Genomic DNA, 15,761 nt, shown 5'->3' with positions numbered 1-15,761 from the left:
ACCCTTTGCTCGCTGGGCTCCATCCCCTCCTTCAGCCACCGCTAACCTCCGCAATGTCAGACCGACGCGAGAGGGAACGAGACCGAGACCGCGATAGAGAACGCAGACGAGACAGAGATATTCGCGACCGCGACCGAGACCGAGATAGAGACAGAGAGCGAGACAGGGAACGGACGCGCAGCAAGAGATCTCGCACACCGGAGCGTACTCAATCTCGTCACACTAGCTCTTCTACGCGTTCCCCTGACCGTGAACGGTACCGTTCACGCTCCCGTTCTCATACGCGCTCCCCGGAACGGGCCTCCCACCGTCATCCCCGACACCAGCACCGAACACCATCGACTGAACCCCCTAGGAAACGTCACCGCCACGAAAGTGAGGAGAGTGAGAAGGATAGGAAAAAGGCCGTGTCGGATTTTGTGGACGATATAGCTAGAGCGCAGCAGCAAAAGAAAGGAAACGTTAATAATGAGAATGAGAACGGAGATGTGGATGCAGGAGAGGAGGATGAGATGGAGGTGATGAAGAAGCTAGGGATTCCAGTTGGTTTTGATTCCACCAAAGGGAAACATGTACCTGGAGCAGATATCAGTGGAGTTAGGGCTGTCACTAAGCGGCAGCCCAGGCAGTATATGAATCGAAGAGGCGGGTTTAATCGTCCGTTGCCTGCCGAGCGCAACCGCTAGAACGGATTAGTGGATGAAAGCAGTTTCAAGGTTAGGGTTTTTTCTAGTGTTGACTGCTAATTTGGGTTTCATGGTTTTCCTTTTCCTGGGTTTTATTGCTTTCATGTTATTGTAAGTGAATGCTCGTTGGTTTATTGAGCTCGGAATTGTTTGACTTATGTTGTTCGATTTATAATTCATACTAGTCTTACCATATGGAATACTAATGTTGAAACTAACTAGCTCCAAGTTACTGTGAAACCTAAGTTGTTTCTCTACTGATTTAGAATTCCTATTGGTTTTAGCATAATTTAGGATTTAGAAGCTCAGAAACCCTACTACAACTTGTGTATTTGGGTACATACTATTTTTTCAAACTGCCTATCCCAAGTTGCTCTTGCATACAGGGTAGTAGTCTTCCTAGAACTGGGATTGGTCATCCATTTTTTAGTGCCACTGGCATGAAAAACAAGCCTTTTTGATGATATTTGATACCAGAGCAGAGACCTCAAACAACATTCCTCTTCCAAGAGTTAGTTAGAAGGTTTAAACAGTGGATGTACTTGATTTCTTTGATGCACTATGGTAAGGTATACCTTTTAAGATATAATAAAAAGGATACAATAACACAATTTGTATAACGACACTACAAAATAAATTACTCTGTTCCTTCCTGAATAGTCATTATCTCTACGAGCTTATAGATGGCTTATTGGTATGTTGGGTACTTGGGTTTAGCCTGGTGTTTCAGTCCGTAATTTTCATCAACCATGGTGGAATGTAAATGAGCTTAATATATTATTCTGTCAGAAGCTAGTGCAAGAAGCTTGCAATGAAGGAACAAGAAAGAATGAAAGATTGATAAGTCAAATAATATACATTACTTATACACCATGTTTCTTAGGCTTTCTTTTAACTTGAGTTTGGCTATGATACTGTGCATTAGGTATCAAAATCTAAGATTGCTTTTCATTTCCCAAATTTAATGGGAAAAATTTCTCCAAACTTAAACATGCTAGTCTTTGAACATCAACCTAAAATTTTCCACTTTACGCAAACACCATTGAATAGTACAGAAGGAGAACGTACTAGCAAACTATTAGCCTTCTAACTTTGTGCGTTGTCAGATTGCTTACACCTTGTTGTTTTCTTTTTATGTTCAAAGTATATATCCTGTTTTTATTATATTGAATGCATATGAAGTAGTTTTGATTTATCGTATTTCCTAAGGTACTCATGTTGGACATATCTTTAATGTCTCAAAATGGATGAGACTCCCACTCTTGCGTTTGAGCAAAACAGCTCATGAATCCTTTTTCAGTTTAAGCTAACAACCAATTACATGGATAAATATCATCTTGAATGTTTCTTTTTAGGAAAAATATCATCTTGAATACTCTATATAAGTTTAACATAGAGTTCCTTTCTTGTTCACTCCGAGGGATTAACAAACTTAAGATTTTATTTGTTACTTTGTTATATATATATATATATATGGAGATGAATTGTAATATTTTATAGATTTAGAGTTATTTCTGGTATTTTATAGTACGGTTTAGGGTCATACTCAGGTTTTCTCTTCCTATTAGGGTTTGTTGCAAGTTACATTGGTTTTTTCCCTATTGTAGTGTAAAATTTTATTGTTTAACTTGCAAGTGACTCATATGGAACGTTTGGTTCTATTTTTTCTTATTGTCTAATGCAACCAGAGTCCTAGATATGAAGCTTAGGTATTTTCCTCATTCTCTTTCATTTGTTCAATTTTTCTATGCTTAGGGATGTGAAATAATTGATCTTATTAATTACTACTAGGATCTAATGCTTAATAAATGACTGTTCATCACTAATTAGTTTGAATGCCTTAAAGTACTAGTTAATAAATTAAAATTACAAGCAATCCTATCAAATATAAAATTTATATGATGTAATGCAAAGGAATACGATTACATGATAGTGCGTGTCAAATTCCAACTTTGGACAAAATTCACGTGCACATTAAACAAAGATGGCTCGAGTCGAATTCAACTTTGAACTTTTTTGACTTGAATTCGAACTCGTTTATAGCCGTATGTAACCATGTTTACCCAACCATCTGTATTATATTATTAATCAAAATAAATCTATATCATACTTTTAACGATTTCGTTGACAATATACTGTTTGTACTTATAATTACTCAATTCATTTATGATATTTATAAATAATGTGCCCATATTGTATAAATATAAATAAATAAAATAGCTATAACAGAAAATTTCTTTTGATAATAAATGAAAATCATTTTAACTTGTATATACACACGCACACACACACACATATTTAGGTACTTTAAATAGGACAAAGTGGTTCTCTCTTATTTGCTAAAATAAAGAAAATGACTCAAAGGTCCTTTAATTAACAAAAGAACTTAAGTTGGTTCTGTTAGCTCCTATGCTATGACCGTCATTTCAACCTCACTTCATCATCATCTTCTTCATCTGTTCATTCCAGTTTACTGCCTTTGCAAAGTTTCTTTACCCAAAGTTTCTTGCCAAAAATTGGTTTCTGGAACACTGAGAGGCTTGGTTTTGAAGTTTGATAGGATAGTGTAATGATTGTTCAATATTCCAGTTACCATACCCAGAAGATGAGTTCTCATCACCATTGTTGTTACATACGACGATGGGTGTCGCAAATGGGAGCCAATTACTACTAACAGCGCTCTCTTGTTGTTGCTGCTGCTCCACATTACCATCACCATTGAGTAACCCCGTAGAATTTCCTCCATAAGTCGAACCGTATCCGGTGGCGAAATCGGATCCATCGTTTGATGGCTGATGAAGCATACTAGAGTTCTTGGCAGTGGTCAGCAGTGTTACTGAATTCGAGAACATTGGACCAGTAATTGGATTGGTCTTGCTTGATGGGAATTGCAATGCCTGATGTTGATACTGAGGAGTGATCTTGGTCCTCGTTGGTGCTCTTACTATCGGAAGCTGAATCAGAGCAGTTTATGGATTTGTTGCTTAGTCCTCTGATGGGAAGATTGCTGTTAGGAATGCTTTTTACGTCGTAGCGACTCATGTCGAAATTCGTAACCGCGTTTAGACCTCTAAACTTGATTGCTGCAATATCGTAGGCTTCAGCTGCTTCTTCTTGGGTGCCCGCGGAACAAAAATGTTCCGTTTTACGGACTGTTTCGTTTAAAAATAAAGAACTAAAAAAAACTCACTAATAGAGATCTTTGTTGCCTGCAACTCTTCCAATTCTTGCTTGCCATCTACCATGTTGATGATGCCCGAGATATAATGTTAAAATGGCTAAATTGGGACATAGGACCGATATAATCGAGATCCTAGTCCTATATAATTAACAAACCGAAACGCTAAAACACGATCACGCACACACACCGAACCTTGTGACACCTCTGTAAATTGATGCACCCCTAGAAAATCCACTACTCCTGAAACACAGAATTGATCAAGAAGAAAGTTTATCTTGGAATGAACAGACCAAAAAGACTAGCAAAGTAGATCAACATCTAAAGCTGATGGTTTGATAAAAAAAAATTACCTTCGGAGGGAAGCAATAAACTCTTGCCTAGTCACGCTCTTCATCTATGCAAGTTCCTTCTCGAAGTTCGAAATATAACAATGAGAGATTTTAATACGAACATAGGATGGAAAAGAAACAGAACAACATGCAAAGCCAGAATCTGATAAACGGTGCTTATCGGAAAGTTTGTAATCGTGGTTGGACCCCAGTACCTGAGTGCCGCAAGATCATAAGCCCTTGCTGCTTTATCTTCCTTGTCATAGCCACCTAATTGGATGAAGAAAAACGAAAACAAATGTTAAAATCTTCGTAATAAGCTGAAGTTGACAATGATCAACGGTATTCCAATCAGAAGTAATATTGATGATAATCAAGAAAAGAAACTCACCTAGATACACTGGAAAGACAATGATAGAATTTGAGCATCCATGGAAGTAATCATTCGTCATGCACATGCCAAATCATGAGCAACCAAAAAGCATATTTAGAATCCTCAACCATTTGCGATACTAATGCTAATAATGAAGCATGCATGATTAATCAGCATGACTCTTCGTTTCAACATTTCCAAGACCACCTAGTAAGGGCGAGCAAACTCGTTTGAACTCGAAAAATCAAACTTTTTTACTCGACTTGAAGTTAAAAAACTTGACTCGTAATTTCATATACTTCATTAGAAAAAAAATTCCAAGAAAGTTTGAGTTACAAATGAAATTCAAATAACTTGAATTTTTTTAGTAATTAGTATAAAGTTTGAGTCAATCCCTCCACTCTACATCATATACATGTATATTGCAATATATATATATCATTATAAAAATGATTTAAATTGAAATCAAATAGTATTATAACATTATAAAAATACACAATTAAATTTAACATAAACATGGATAAATCAACTCAAATTTCATAAAAATTCAAATAAAGTTTGAATTATAAAATATGAATCAACTTGATAAAGTCAAACAAATTTTGATCCGATTCGATCAAATACTCACCCCTAGTGAAACTAATGCTAATATTAATAATGAAGTATGAGTGATTAATTAGTAGTCAAAAAGATGTTAGGTGTTACCATGCCTTCCTTTCCTTTCCTACTTTGGCCTTCTCTTGTACAACTATTGTCCCACAAGTGAGCTTCATACCTTCCGGTTCATCTATGCCTAATCCAAACCAAAAGAAGAAGCATTTTTTTACCATTAATTTCACACTTTTAGTTCCAAAAAGATGAGCACCTTTGTCATTTATTGACCTGGTGACACCCCGGTAGATAGAGGTACGTTGGCCGAAAGTATCGACAGCTCTTTTCGGTGCATGATTGGCTGCAGTAGTAGGCACCTGCTGTTGGGTCCGAAGAAAATTAGCAGCAATGGTTTTGAGCTCTTAGTCATACATGTCGTCGGGCAGCTGTGGTTGGGGTGAACCGCAGAGAAAATCCTCGAACTTTGGGCGGACTTTGAGCACAGACGAGTCTTTTGTTGCAGCAGCGGTGGCACTGCCTGGACCTTCACCGCCTGCGTCTTGAAAGAGACGGTGGTTAGAAGAAGAGGAGAGGAGGAGGTGGTGGTGGCGGCGGGTGGACGAAGAAGAATCCATGATGATAATCTGGGTGGAGAGAAAACATCAACTGGAAGCTGCAGCAGAGGAGTCTGGGCAATTAGAAAAGGAAAGAGAAAGGGAGATCAAGTGATTAAACCATGAGAGACATGAATCTAAACACTGATATAGCTAAATGGGAAGGAAGATGAATGTTGAGAAAGAGAGACCATGCATTGAAGTGTGTGATTTTAATATATATATAAAAAGAATGAATGATACGGCGTATTTACTCAAAAATCACCTTTTTTATTTATGTGTCATATACCGTTATAAAAAATATTATCGATATAATATACTTTGTAAAAAGGCGTGTATCATGATGATATGACGTCATGTGTGGTAAAGCGCAAATAAAGATTCACGTCTTACCCTAACTAGCGTCACATCATATAAGGCGCGAAAAATCATCCGCGTCTTTTATAATTATATTTGAATTTCTCGGCTTTTAAACTTTTCTTCGGCTAAAAATAAGACCCTCTCAACTCGTAAACATCACCCATCAATTCCTCTTATATTTGGTTCACAAGTTCGTTCGATCTTTCATTGTAAGGTAATTTTTTTAATATATATATTTTTTATTTTTTATTAATTTTTGTGGTTGTAAAATTAGAAAGAAAGATCATACGTCGAAATATTTTTGTCGATACGTTAATAATATTAAATTATTTTATTTAAATTATTTATGTTTATTTTTAAATATTTTAGTACATTATATTTTAATTCATATATTATTTATTTAATTAGGTTTATTTCAGTTTTTTTTTTGAAAATATAAGAGTGTTTATTTTTCAAACTCTCATAATGACGAGAATTTCAGTTATTGTTTACTATGATGGAGAAATTCGGGAAGATGAAATCGGCATTGTGTTCGCATCAAATCATTTTGTTAAAATATCCTTTAAGAGAAACATAACTCTTGATGAGCTGATAATGAAGATTTCAACGAAAGTTCATGTTGGAAGTACTAGAATAATGTTGTTGCTTCAGTACAGATTTACAACATCAATGTTTCCGTTAAATTATACAATGTTCGAACTATCGAACGATGATGATGTTGTAATGATAGTTGATTCTTAAAACTATTATTCAGACGCCGATACGGAGATGTATGCAAAGTTTGTTGAAGTGTGTGTTGCTCGGGGTATGTCATTATGCTCCCACTATGGGCTGGCTCAACAAGTTGATCAAGTTGACAACCCAACTACAGTAATGTGTAATGATTTTAACGCCATAATGAGAAATCCACATCATGGTGTCATCTCATCAAGTTCAATGGGGAGACATTCATCATCAACTCCTTACGATCTGTACCAAGGTAGGTCCACAAACAATCCGTATGACAACATCGTGTCCAGTTCAAGGGGAAGACATTCATATGCCAATTTCTTTTACCTAAATATGGAGATGCCCTCGACGCAACAATCTGTGCAATTTCCATTTGACACTATGACTTCAAGCTCTAGAGGGAGGCATTCTACTGCGAGCTTCTTCGATCTCAATGTCGAGATGCCTTCAAGTTCAAGGGGAAGGCATGCAAGTACCAGGTTGTTCGACCTAAATGTGGACAGCATGGAGGAACCCTTATCTCCACCAGAAGAATCGCTTTGTGAGCCAAGTGCGGATGGTGTTGAGATTGAACTATTTATTCACCCAGAATCACCGCAGTTCAACATAGACTCCGATGATGATGATGATGCAGATGAAGTTCCCAGAAATATAGTACACACTTAACCTCCAACACATATGTATGAAGCTGTCTATGGTGCAATGTACGGGCCAGAATTTACGGATATGCCTAATCTCGGAGACTATGGATTTAACTCATCAATAATTAATGTTGAGTTATATTTAGGAATGGAGTTTTCAAGCAAAGAAGAAGCGATGATGGCAATTAAAAATTACAATATTCGTTATTATGTTCAGTCTAGAGTCGACTGCTCTATGACCAAAAAGTATGTTTGACACTGTGTCCAACGTGAAAACGGATGCAATTGGATGGTTCGCATATCGAAGAGGAAGAGGAAAAACAATATATGGGAACAAACGATGTATAACGATCCTCACACATATTGTGCTGGATGGATCAACCAAGATCATCCCAACTTGGACTCCGAAATGATCTGGCAAGCCATCATGCCCATGGTAAAAGCAAACTCTTATATAACTATTGTTGTGTTGATTTCATCTATACAATCGCAGTATGAGTATTCCGTCTCATAAAGAAAAACATATATGGCAAAGCATAGTGCGATTAAAAAACTTCAAGGCGAATGAGATGCATCTTACAACGAACTACCAAGTTGGTTTAGGGTGGTGTGCAGGTTGAATCTTGGGATAGTTATGGACTTCGAAACTTGCCATGCATACTATAATGATCGAGTTCTTCGCGATCGATGCCAATTCTACCGGCTTTTTTGGACTTACCCACAGTGCATTAGTGTTGTGAAATACTGCAAGCCTGTGGTTCAAATCGACGGGACATTTTATGGAAAATAGAAGCAAGTTTTACTATTGGCAGTTGTCCAAGATGGTAATCACAACATTCTTCCAGTTGTTTTTGCCCTTGTTGAAGGAGAAGATATAGATTCTTAGGCTTTTTCTCCGAAACTTACGCTCAAATGTTATCACGAGGGGAAAATTTGTGTCATTTTAGATCGCGGAGCTGAGATCAAAGCAACAATGGAGTCTTTGGGTCTAATGTAGAGACATCCGATATGGCTACGGAGCCATATGAATTGGTTGCGGTGTGTACATCATTGCAAACAGTGGCTGCTGTGAAGGTTCTGGTGCTGCAGCTGACAAATAACCGGAAGCACCTGCTCTCTGTCCACTAGTCGGGGGATAATGAGGTTGTGATGGTGGGCGGTTCTATCGACGTAAATGAATGCTCCCTCATCGTGCTCCCTCAGAAAGCAGAAACGATTTCCCGTTACTGTTAAACCACTCATAATAACCATCTGCAACCATCAAATGGTCCACATAAATGAGTTCTCTACGGGGAATGCGTCGACGTCGATCCTCCCATATCATGACCCATTCATAATGTTTCAGTAGCCAATTCACATCTTTCTTACTTCGTCGATCGGTGTTATGCAACTCGTAGAGATTTTGAGGTGCTTCCGGAATTGATGTACAAAACTAAATTACCAGAGCACGCGATCAGTGGGGTGCCACTCGACAATCACATAACATATCAAAGGGACCACCGTTATCTAAACATCTAATGACCCTTTAACTCATGTAAGATGTAAATCCTCACATCATCAGTACAATAAGGAGCTCATTCAAACTAAAACAAATATATATAATTCTTATCAAAATAATAATCTAATTATATAACGATAATACAAAATATATTTTCAAACATTTAAATACATACATCTGTGCCAGTCTTCTGATTAATTAGTAGCCTAATTAATTATAATTCATCAGGTAAATCCTGATGATCTTTCCTTGCAGTAGACCACCTATTCAATTAAATAATTTTTATTATATACTAGATAAAATGATTAATATATAAAATCAGTATTGTAATTACCTCAATAATAGTGGGAATACGAATGGGTTTTTCATAACCGGACATAAAAAGGGCATGCAATACCATGTCCAAGGCTGCAGTAGAAGGAGAATATGCCGATAGTATTTTTTTCTATAGTCAGTAGCTCGAAACATTTCTTTATACAAGAATGCCAAAACTGTCGAGTTCCAACTCAATGTTCTAGCCAGATGAAAATCAATGAGATGTCGCAACCACATACACTGAACTTGGTTGCGCGATTTGTCCGACATCAGTAGCCCTCCTATCAGCTGTAGTATGCATGCCCGTGAATACATTTTTACCCGCTCCTCCGAGGCGTCGCTACTCAAATGCTTGAAATTTGCATCCAACCAATTTAACAGAGTTCGACCACCGTTAAAATTTGGCGGGACACTTTCTAGATATTCCTTGCACAATGAATTCCAGTTACCGTGCGCCACCCCTGAAATCACATCTCCATCTACCGAAAGCCCCAAGTGTATGGAAACATCCTCCAGCGTAATTGTGCACTCTCCGCACGGAAGATGGAATGTGTGTGTCTCCGGTCTCCATCGCTCAACTAATGCAGAAATCAGGTTGGATTCTACGTTACAGTGGCCTTCATATTTAGCTACGTAACTGAATCCAGCCTCGGCTAAATACGACCATACACGTGTTGGTATATCTAACTTAAGGTTGCGGATAAAATCATATAATATATAGAATCTATCATAATTTAATAAATATTACAAAAATTAATATATAAACTAATAATCAAAAATAAATAAATAAATTATTACTAATAATTTAAATTAAAATAGAATTTAAAAATTTTACCGTATCAGCAAAATGTATCGAGATATGATTTCTATCCAAACGAAATAGACCGACTTCCATTTTATAACTGAAAAAAAATTAATATAAAATAATTTAATAAAATACTAAAATATCAATTTAGTAAAATATGATATAATATATTACCTTCTAAATAAAATTTGATCAGGCTTTAGCTTTAAGAGGATTTGGTTTTTGATATAGTTTGAGAGAATTTGGTGTGGTGGAAATAGTTGAGAGGGGGTATTTATAGGTTGTGGGATGAGATTTGGGCAGATAGGTAGTGTGAATGATTAAAATTTAAATGAAAGGTGCGGATGGTTCGACGTAAGACGCGGATCATCATCTGTGTTTACCACACGTGGAATCACATCAATGTAAGACATAGATTATCATTTTGCGCCTTTCTGCAAAGGGTGCTAAAACAATAATATTTTTTCTAACTGTATTTAATATGTAAATAAAAAAATAGAGTGATTTTTCGATAAATACGCCTAATTAGACAGATGGATAGGGATAGACTTTGGCATTAAGGCCGCAACCTACATTCCCAGATGTAACCATTTCATGCGATAGTTGGGCGGTCTCCTTCCTTCCCCTAATTTAATCAATTATTATTTTTTTAGGGTAAACTATTAGTTTTAATTTGTTTTAGTATCTAAACTTTTAATTTTTTTAAAATCATACTTAAAATTTAATTTTTTTTATTTTAGTACCATACTGTTAAAAATTTAGCATTATATTTTTTGAAAAACTTAGAAATTTAGGTACTAAAATGGATCATAAAGTTTAATTTTTTTCAAAAAACGTTAAATTTTAAACATGGGTACTAAAATGAAACAAAAATTAAACTTTAGCATATAGTTTTAAAAAAATTAAAAGTTTATATATTAAAATAGATTAAAATTGATAGTCTATATACTCAACACGTAATTTATCCTATTATTTATTATATAAGATAATTATTTTGAACAGGTGTGAATTCTTTTAAAGTTTTATAATTTTAAGTTTTATTTGCAAAAATTTTTTTTATCGGAATATAAAAAGAGTGATTTGAGATATTCTGGATTTTGAAATAAATATTAAATTTTAGATATTATTTATTTGTGTTGATCTTTATATTTAAAACCGACTATTATTCTTTTTATTTGTAAAGATAAATAAAATTGAATGATATTAAATCTTTTCTATTAAGCATGTTTTATTTTATGTTAATATTACTTTAATTATTTTTTAATTTACAAATTCCTAATAAATAGCACATGATTTTAGTTATCATTTCGAAAGAAATGCTTTCGTCTCGAATTCCAAGTCGTTTTTCAATTGGGTAATTACCTCAGTTCCGGTTAGACACAGTTGTTAATATTAGGATCCAAAAGGCGAGATTTTATATATATTTAGAATCTACAGTATTTACTATAGTAACTTAAAACTCATTTACGAGTTTTAATAAAAAAATATTTTTTATCTCAATGTAGTAAAATTTAATTAAAAATTATATTTTATTAAAATTCATCATCTTGACGTGACAAGTTTAAATAAAAAAATTATCAAAACTCGTAATATCGACGTGACGAGTTTCATGTATATCATAAAAATGTCGTAGATCCTAAAATAAATAATTATTTACCATATTTTCACAAATAATTTACTTGTTTACCCTATTGAGCCAAAAAAAAGGGTAAATTACACGGGATACCACTAAATTATGATAAAAAATTAATGTGACCACCGAACTTTCAATTGAATCAATCAGACCGCCCAACTATTTAATTGATTCAATCAAACCATCGGACGTTAATTTTTAACAGAGGTGGTGATGTGTCCGTTAAGCTTAATTGTCATAATTATATGTTTGGTCCTTAATTTAAAATTCATAAATAAAACCTCTCAATCATATATTCATGTGTTACGTTTTAATTGGATAATTAAATTTATTTAATTAAATTAAAATAGTGACTAAACTGATAGAATATGTAAATATTAAGGACTAAATATTTAATTATGCCAATTAAGCTTAACGGACACGTCACCACCTCTGTTAAAAATTAACGATCGGTGGTTTGATTGAATCAATTAAATAGTTGAATGATCTGATTGATTCAATTAAAAATTCGATGATCACATTAATTTTTATCATAGTTTAATAGTCTCCTTGTAGTTTACCAAAAAAAACCCAGAAAGCAACTTAGGATCACCTTTTGTGCTTCAAGCTGAACTTTGAGGTGTTTAAGAAAGGTTGGTCCAGAGCTGGCTTGACCCAATAGCTTCTAAAAAATCTCACTGCAAATTGATAGCGCCTATGCTCATTAGCTCCTATCTTTAATTTTTGTTTCATTTTACTCCGTCGTTAAAAATTTAAGTTTTTATTTTATTTTAGTATCTATTTAAAATTTAACGTTAAATTTTAAAAAATTAAAAGTTTAGATACTATAAATGACAACCTTTATTTTTCAGGTAATGAACGCATTAAATTTTTAACAACTGAGTAATAAAATAAAATGAAAACTAAACGTTAGGTATAATTTTGAAAAAATTGAAAGTTTAAATACTAAAATAGAAAAAAAATGATATTTTAAGTACTAAATGTATAATTTACCCTATCATAACACCTGTCTTTATTTTTTTATTATTAATGTAGTTAAATATATGTTATCGATTTTTTTATGATAAAATGATTATTTAAATTAGTATTGATATATTTTAATGATATTTATCATTCAGAATTTTAATAATTCTATTTTATTAGTTTATATTTATAACTATTTAAAATTGTTGATCATGTTAAATTATAAATATAATCTAAATAACTTCTTGAACATATATTAGAGAAAAAGAAAATAAATTGAAATCCATTTATTTCAAATAATTCCTAAACAACAGTCAACTGTCTCTTCTTCCCCGAAATTCAACAATTTCCAAAATACCTGAAATCCGTCGAGTTTCGACCTGACTCGATCTTTTAGGTTTTTCTAAAAAAAAAAAGGGGATTGGGGCAAGACGGGACAAGTTATATGGTATATAATTTCAAGGCATGATGATTCAGGTTTAAGGTACTAAAATTGATCAAAACTGATAGTTTAAGTATTAAATGCATAGTTTACCCCTTAATTATATTATGCATTTCTCCTTTTCATTATGTTGTTGGATGGACTTAATATATCTGAAACTATAAAGAAATCCAAGAAGCACATTTAAGCCCATTTTCAGTGGGGTTTTGAAATTTTCTCCTCCTCTCCTCTCCTGCTTCGTTATCGTGAGTGGATTTATTTTTACCCTACAAGAGCCCTACTTTGTTTATGCAGGGATGACAATTTAACCTAAAATCATAAATGATATTATTCAATTCGATAAAATCGAATTTTTAAAAAATAAAGTTCAAACTAGATTAGGTTAGATTTTTATAGAGGATAAAGTCGAGTTGGGTTAAGTTCAAATTTATAATGAAAAATCTCCTATTCGAGTCAATATGAAATAATTTTTCTATAAATTTAAGGATAATTACTATAATATCTCCTCTCTATAATTTCTTTAGTTGGGTCATTATTTTACCAATAAACTACTTTTATATATATTTATGTCATATTGAATGTGAATTTATTTTTAAAAATTAGGTTGGATCGTGTTTAGGTAGAGGGAACATGTTCCTAGGGTCGGGTTGGGTCGGGTTAGAAGAACAATATGTGCTTCTAGCTTTATCAGGTTGGGTTGGTCCAAAATCTCACTCGTTACCATATAAAGTGGCGGATGCAAGGCTTGCCCAGAGTAGGCAGATGTCAACCCTTGAATTTAAATTTCTTTATATTAGTTGTTCATTTTACTATTGATGTCCACCCTAAAATTTTATTTATGCTTACTCATACGAAAAAATTCCATTAATTTGTTCTCATTCTCAAAAATATTTTCGCATTCGTCACTGATCATCTACATGGCTACAAATGGAACATGAAGCGTTAGTGATCTCCTAAAAATTTTAAATTTTTATATAATTTAAATATTTTCTTTATATTTTTATTAATAATTTATTTTTATTTCTTAAAATTTTATAAATTTACACTTTTATATAAAACCTTACCTACGTGATTAGGTTTTTTTCCCCTCAGATGATTTAAGATGGAAGTGCCCAATTCCAAATAGTCAGAATAGAGACAGATTTTCAATGTTAGAAGTTCATTACTTATTATTCTTGCTTTCTGACACTCATTGTCCTTAATTATACAAGTGTGAATAGGAAATATACTTATTGAAAAAAAGAATTAATCTAAATTATCTATTTTTACTCGTTTATTTTCTCCTCTAATACATTGATTTGTATCTTTAATCACTCGGTTTAAAAGAATTAACAGTAAAAAAATATAAATATCGAGATTTGAATTTACACAAGATGAGATGACATAAGTATCTTTAACCACTCGGTTTAAAAGATCTCTTCATTGAATTTTTTCCTTAAATGGATGAGTCCGACTTTATTTATGGCATAATATTAAAATTAGGCCCTAACATTTATTGAAACAATCATTTTAGTTCATATTTTATTTTTTGGATTACTTTGGTCATAACCATTTCATTTTAGGGTAAAAAGACCCTGACATTTGATCGAAAACATTTTAACTCAACGTTTCATTTTAGAGTAAAAATACCCTTATTTTGGAGAACGGTTTCCATCTAGTGAGGGGCCATTTTGTCATAAAATGAAATATTGTGGGCCAAAATACTCTAAAAAAGAATAAAGATTAAAAGTGACTATTTAATCGAACATCGACTTTAGGGTTTTTTTTCTTACTTTTAATCTTTATTCTAGTTATGATTATTTACATATATAAAATTTATGTGTATGACAAACAGACTTAATGTACAAGCAATGGTTATCTTTGATGCCATTAATGATGAAGTTCAAATATGAGAATCACCCCACCCCAAACACACAAGTTATTATGGTCTTTGATGTCAATATAAAAGAAAATGTTATTATTCTGTGCGGTTTTAAATTATCAATTGTATTTATATAATATGGGTTTCTTCTTAATAGATTTAAAAAATATAAATATATGCACGAATCAACTTATCTTAGTGGTTAAAGGAATTGTTGTTGATCTTAAGGGTTATGGGTTCGAGTATAAGTGACTGCTACAGGGTGATTGAGCGTTCAATGTTAAATGGTTGAGAGTATACTTGTAGTCACCTTGGCTTGATAAAAAAAATGAACATATATTTTATAGATTGAGTTTAAATGAATAAGGTTATATTCGTATTCATTTGTTTATTTTTTAAAGTATTAATGTTCGATTCGTGTTGATTTAATCTTTTAACATCCTATTTATCTTCGTGTATTTATTTTTAAAGATGTTTGTGTTCATTTATTTATTGTTTACGAACATGTTCACGGACATATTCATTTATATGTTCATAAGTGGTAAAACCATGCCACTAGTCCTTTATCTCCTTAGACTTCACAATTTGAATTTTAAAGTTCATCCCCTGATCAATTTAGTCTCTATCTTCATCAATATTTAAAATGTAAAAAAAAAAGACTAAAAGGAAAAGAACTTGGTAAACAAACTTATAAACGAGTCGATAAACAATCTTGTTCATGAACATAAATAAATTGAACA

General features: G+C 33.3%; 1 protein-coding gene and 1 pseudogene across 1 annotated transcript; one reads left to right on the top strand and one right to left on the bottom strand.

The window, feature by feature from the left end:
* Positions 1-1,132, top strand: LOC120129083 (U4/U6.U5 small nuclear ribonucleoprotein 27 kDa protein-like). Its single transcript, XM_039146683.1, has 2 exons — positions 1-716; positions 1,073-1,132. The coding sequence occupies exon 1, from the start codon at positions 54-56 to the stop codon at positions 684-686; it is 633 nt and encodes a 210-aa protein (XP_039002614.1). The 5' UTR covers positions 1-53; the 3' UTR covers positions 687-716; positions 1,073-1,132.
* A 2,014-nt stretch (positions 1,133-3,146) lies between these two features.
* LOC120128683 lies at positions 3,147-9,402 on the bottom strand (annotated as a pseudogene).
* Between the last annotated feature and the right edge of the window lie 6,359 nt (positions 9,403-15,761).

This window comes from Hibiscus syriacus, unplaced genomic scaffold, assembly GCF_006381635.1.
Source record: "Hibiscus syriacus cultivar Baekdansim isolate YM2019G1 unplaced genomic scaffold, ASM638163v2 tig00001644_pilon, whole genome shotgun sequence".
NCBI lineage: Eukaryota > Viridiplantae > Streptophyta > Magnoliopsida > Malvales > Malvaceae > Hibiscus > Hibiscus syriacus.
The sequence above is the reverse complement of the archived record's forward strand: the minus strand, read 5'-3'. Positions and strand labels throughout refer to the sequence as shown.